Here is a 5,535-nt window from a genome sequence, read left to right on the forward strand (position 1 = left end):
CTCAGTATCCCTCAGAAGTTGTGTCAAGTTCAGGCAACATCAGCCAACATTAGGTCATCTTCCCTCAACTTGATCCTCAACTTGTGTCAAGTATGCTGAAGATGACTCAACTTAAGGTACCAAGCTGAATTTAGAAGCACTTTGTGCCATCCCTGAAAGACTTTTGTCCAATCCAACTCCAGAAAGTCTCATGCCACAACCTCATGTAGGTCACTGTAACAAAGAACAAACACTTTTCTCAAAGACGCCCAAGTTAGGCACTCTAACCAGCCCATCTTGAGGTTAGATGGACCTCACGCCGTCAAATCTCTAGGGTTTTGGGCGCTGCTTCACCAGCTGGCTTCCCTCAGCCCTCTCTAGATGCCTATAACCCAAACTCCAAAAACCCTATTGGGGACCCCCTTGTAACCCTAACTCCTTTTTTGTTCACTGCCTCTCATGCTCTACACCTGCTACACATGCTCTGACTGTTCTGCACTTTTACTTGCTTGCACTGACATGCTTACAATGGCTGCCAAATCTCCCTTCTGCTGTATGACCCTACCACTGGCCCAACCACTGAACGCAAAACATGCCTCACATGCTCTCTCATCAATGCACTTTACCATCCCTTCTGAGACACGTTCTCGCTATTTGTGCAAGACCACTCTTTCTCCTGCTGACTGCCTCTTGTGCCGGAGTGGTCTCTCATAGGCAGTACTATGTTGCCCTGAAACCACTGTCTGGCCAGCTGTCGAGATCTTGCATCTCTGGGCATCAATGCTCTCTCTACCGTTGCACATGACCACCTCTTTACTTTTTGCAGCTGAATGTGCAGTGCGAAGCAGCCTCCAGAATCGTAGATGCCCGGCTGGCTATGCAGACGCCCCGTGGCGCGCGCGTCACGTGACTGCCGTGGCCTCCGGCGCGCGCGAGCACGCTCTCGTCTCTTTGCGCGTACATATACGCGCGCGCTCGACTTGGTCCTTCCGCTTCCGCGCGCAGCCTGTGTCCTTCCAAACACCACACCAACTGGTTAGCGGCTTGCGTAAACATCCTCACCTCGCGCTCTGCTCCTCGGATCGCCCAGCGATCTGGCATCCCTCAAAGCGCCCCGGTGCATCCCCAACCCACGACCCACTTTGTAGCAATCGCTCGCCGCGAGCAAAGGGCGCACGACCCGTCTACCTCACCAACTGCCATCATGTCAGACGAGGAGATGTACGGAGCGAGTGGGAGCGGAGGGGGAGGCGACGATGAGCTGAGCTTGCCACGCGCTACTGTACAAAAAATCATCGCAGGTGAGCCATTATGCAGCTCTGAAAGTCGAGAGTCGTGTCACGCAAGGGTGCTGGGGCGCACTGGGGCTCACAGCAGGGAGACGGTCTAGCTTACACGTGCTTTGCGATATCACCATCCTTTCTGCAGAGCTCATCCCAGCGGACATGTCGTGTGCGCGCGAAACAAGAGACCTGGTCATCGAATGCTGCGTAGGTGGGTTAGGCTCGATGCGGGAGGAGTATTGTCATCGACACGTAGCTGAGTCGTCCACTCTCGCCCATACAGAATTCATCCACCTTCTCAGCAGCGAATCCAACGACGTGTGCGAGCGCGCCAGCAAAAAGACCATTGCTCCTGAGCACGTTGTCGCCGCTCTCAAGGTGAGTATCGTGCGCAATGTGGGCGAGCGGACGCGCTCTTCCGGTCTGACCTTCTCCGCGAATGCCATCCGAACAGGACCTCGGCTTCGAAGCATACACGGCAGAGATCGCAGAAATTCTTGAAGAGCACAAAGTGCAACTCAAGGTGCGTCTATGCCCAGGATCCAAATGGCACTGTTCTGCTCTTGGCTGAGACTCTGCAATGGTCTTTTGCGCCTGTCAGGATCGTGAGCGCAAGACGGGCAAGATGGAAAAGTCGGGTCTGTCCATGGAGGAGTTGGAGCGGCAGCAGCAGCTGCTCTTTGCTGCTAGCGCTGCGCGATATGACCCTTCCTCCCACTGAGTAGGGTGCATGCGTCTCTGTGAGCAAAACGGGAATTGCTAGAGACCGGCGCCGGAACCCGGCACACCTGCGTTGTCGATGAACGCTGCGGACTGTTTTCGTCGGGCCGCCAGAAGACGAACCGCTACATCCTTGAAATCGGCGCTACACTGCATGGACGTCGAATCTCGACGAGGAGTTGCGCGGCCTATGCGATCATCGTCGACTACTCTTCGGGAACCAGCTCAGCATACAGACGGCTTTTTTTAGAGGCGGGCACGGTCAGTCACCAGAGTGCGCCGAGCTGCGGTGCCGAGCTCCACATTCGTGAGACGCTCGCAAGGGGCTAGATGCGCGCCGCACGACCGCTTGGACAATAGCACTTGGCTCATGCAAGACACCCGATTCTGACGAGCATCGGCGTCATTATCACGCTTGGGGAGCACCCCGCGCGCTACACTGTCGCCACTCGACTCGCAAAGAGGCGGCGGCTAAGGTAGCAGGGTTGCACCAGTTCGCGTACCACTAGCCATCGCACTGCGCACTGTTCGCTCGCCGTGCGATGAGCATGCGTGACTCAATGTTGATCTCATTCAATCTATCCGACGTGCATGTCATCGGAGCGATACGGCCTGCGTTGCGCGACGGCATCCGGTCACGCACGTCACTCTTCCCACCTAGCCTTCGTCTTGCAGCTCTTCTGCCAACGGCGCAGCTGCGAGCACGCAAGGTACACCGCGAGGGTCAAGGGCATCCACAGCGCCAAAAAGAGGGGTTTCGACGCGCTCATCCCCTTTAGCATCTCCAACATTTCCTGTGCGACGGACGGTAGGCAGAGCAGCGTCATGTAATGCGTCGTTCAACGGAATGGATTTGGCGTCGTGATCACGTGGAGGTGTGGTCAACCACGCAAGAGCGAGGGAGGACAGGACAGGTGGGTACGCGTCAGCGCCCGCTTTGCTTCGGTAGAGACGGCGACGGATCGAGTGTTCGAAAAGGGTAAAGATCATGCGCATGCTGGGGCTGGGCCGGCGAATAGTGTCGCGCAGCGCTGCGCCCCCTCAGGGAGTGTCATCGCCACCGATTGTATAAGTCTTTTCAATCACCTTTTGGTTTCGTGGTATGCCCGAAAAGACCTTGATGGCGACCTTGAGTGGCATCGACTTGCCCAAGGAGTCGCGCAGCGAAGCAGCAGCAGCTCGCACGCCGTCCAGAATGGTGGCCTCTTGACCTTCAGTGAGCGCACCCTTGCCTTCTTCTGGGTTGACCCCTTTGTTCTTGTACGAGCCGGCTGGTGCCAGGGGGGTGTAGGAGCTGAAAGGGGCAAAAGTAACGGCTGGTCAGCACAATGCCGCCAAGCGAGACGCGGAGCTTGTCACCCACCCAGATTGCTGGATCTTCTTGAAGGCCGGGTTACGCTTCGCAACTTGGAATACGTGCCCCTCCTGCGAGACGAACGTGTTTCGATCGAGTTATAGGGGGTGCATAATCCGACACCGAAGGTGCCCGACTTACCGTCGTGAAGTAGTAGTCGTCCAACGACCAAGTCTCGGGGTCGTCCCACATGAGACTGCAAAGGCGCGGACGCGGACCTCTGTCAGGTGCACTCTCACAGCTTTGCAATCCCGAGTCACTCACTAGAGGTACTTGAGCGTCTCGGCAAAGAGCTAGAAGGCAGTGCACACAGAACACACCGTGAGTCGCAAGAGTGATCCGCGCGATTGTACGCTTCAACTCACAAAGGTTTGCGCTTCGTCGTAAGCGGAAGAGGAGAGATCGTTCACATTGACAAGGCAAAGCCAACCGTTGCCCGTATCGAGGTATTTCTTCATGGCGAGGTAAGCTTCCCAGGCGTAGTCTCTAAAGATTTGCTGACCCGTGATGCGGTACAAGTAGAAGAGGCTCTCGATGGTCTCCCTAAACGGGCAACATGGACACGTCAGTAGCAATCAGAAATCGTGTTGGACGTGATCAACTCACGGACGCTGAATGTAGCTGGCAGCAGAACCGATGAAGAAACCGTGCTCGTTGTAGAACTCGCGGCGTCCGACAGAGACGAAATCCCAGCCTTTGGCGATGCCGTGGTCGTCAAAGTAGCCGATCACCTGGAAGGATGGCAGCATGTGGGTGGTTCAGCTACGAGCAGTCTCCGCCCAAAAGTGCCACGCCTGCTCACCTCAGGGCCAAGACGAGTAGCAGTCGCATTGTACGTCCTCGCGTGACTCTCTGCGATCTCACCGCCGATCTGCACCCATGTCTCGTTGCCAAACAGAGCACCTCCCATGGCCAAGCCGCCTCCGATCCAGCTGGCGAGGTGGCTAGTGACGTACACCTTGGTCTTGTTCTTTGGCTCAAAGTCTGCCATGAAGGTCAGATTGCCTACACCGGTGTTGGTGGCCAAATTGGTAAAGGAGTCGGCTGCTGCTCTCCACGTCTTGAGGTAGTCGTCATTCGCGTCAAGACCGTAAGCGAAGCCATATTTCAGGAGATACTCCTGCAAGAGAGGGAGGGGGCAGGGCGAAAAGGGAATTTAGGTCGAGTCACGGTGCTGTATGCATGGCGAAGAGCGGTTCACCCACCCAGAACGAGTCGGATCCACCACCAGCAGTGACCCAAAGATCATCGGTGTAGCTGTCAAGGGTATGCGCGACTGAGCGATGGTCTACGACTGCGGGCGCTCACTGTACTCACGACAAATTGCCTGGGAAAAAGTTCTGACTCGGCAAGCCAGGTAGAGGCTGTTGGAGTCCAACGAGCGCCTTCATGGCGCCGTCGGTGAGGTCGAGGTACTGCTGATTGCCCGTGTACTTGGTGAGTCTGGCCCACTCCAGGATGAGCGACCCGGCCTCCGCAATGTTGGCAGTGTCGTTGAGGTTGACGGGGGCACTGAGGTTGAGGTTAAAGTGATTGTAGGGCACCTTATTGCGCTGGTTGGTAGTCGTATTGGTCCACCAAGCTGAAGCCAGCTTGTCACCCAGCTCTTTAGCCTTGTCTACGAGGAAACGCTGGTCAGGACGCTCTCCTCCAAGGTGGTAGGCCGAAAGCAAACCTCCAATGTACCTGATGGTCAGCTCGAACACGCTACGGAGTGTCACAAACTATCGTGGTAAGCTTCCTCGACTGCCATTGTGCGACACGGATCAACTCACGAGACTGAGCCGACGGGATCACCTTCTGGCGTGACGCTAAAGTTCAGGTGCTTGGCATGTTCTAAGGCGCGCATGTACTCGTCCGAGTGGGAAAGTTGCATGATGTGCATGGTGCTCATGGAATCGATGATGGTGCCTCCGAAACCTGCCAGGATAGAATTGTTGTCACCCTGGCGTGCTACGGGTTTGAGCAGGTCGGAGCCAAAGGCAAATTGCTCGTACTTTTGGTATTGCTCGATGAACGTCTGACGGACAAAGTGTCAGTCATTCGCACGTGATGAGCGGCCAATGCCATCGTCCAGCTCACCTTCTTGATCGCCTCTCTTTTTTCCACATCTGCTCCCCAGTGCACGCCTGAGGATGCAGAAGCAGGCTGCTTGGACGGCGTCTCATCATCTGTGTTGTTCTTAACCTGGCGTCGCAT

At 56.0% G+C, this 5,535-nt stretch overlaps 2 protein-coding genes across 2 annotated transcripts; one reads left to right on the top strand and one right to left on the bottom strand.

Moving 5' to 3' along the window:
• Positions 1 to 1,198: 1,198 nt before the first annotated feature.
• On the top strand, positions 1,199 to 1,983 carry IE81DRAFT_295794 (histone-fold-containing protein; the record flags this gene model as incomplete). Its single annotated transcript, XM_025512110.1, has 5 exons — positions 1,199 to 1,280; positions 1,408 to 1,473; positions 1,546 to 1,640; positions 1,717 to 1,785; positions 1,864 to 1,983. The coding sequence occupies 5 exons, from the start codon at positions 1,199 to 1,201 to the stop codon at positions 1,981 to 1,983; spliced, it is 432 nt and encodes a 143-aa protein (XP_025365944.1).
• A 1,040-nt stretch (positions 1,984 to 3,023) lies between these two features.
• On the bottom strand, positions 3,024 to 5,535 carry IE81DRAFT_350750 (seven-hairpin glycosidase; the record flags this gene model as incomplete). The annotated part of the gene is made up of 11 exons (XM_025516596.1): positions 3,024 to 3,276; positions 3,346 to 3,407; positions 3,478 to 3,532; positions 3,601 to 3,629; positions 3,702 to 3,879; positions 3,943 to 4,067; positions 4,139 to 4,456; positions 4,542 to 4,593; positions 4,654 to 5,043; positions 5,112 to 5,356; positions 5,419 to 5,535. 11 exons carry the CDS (start codon positions 5,533 to 5,535, stop codon positions 3,024 to 3,026), a joined length of 1,824 nt encoding a protein of 607 aa, XP_025365945.1.

The sequence above is a fragment of the Ceraceosorus guamensis genome, assembly GCF_003144195.1.
Source record: "Ceraceosorus guamensis strain MCA 4658 unplaced genomic scaffold IE81scaffold_187, whole genome shotgun sequence".
NCBI lineage: Eukaryota > Fungi > Basidiomycota > Exobasidiomycetes > Ceraceosorales > Ceraceosoraceae > Ceraceosorus > Ceraceosorus guamensis.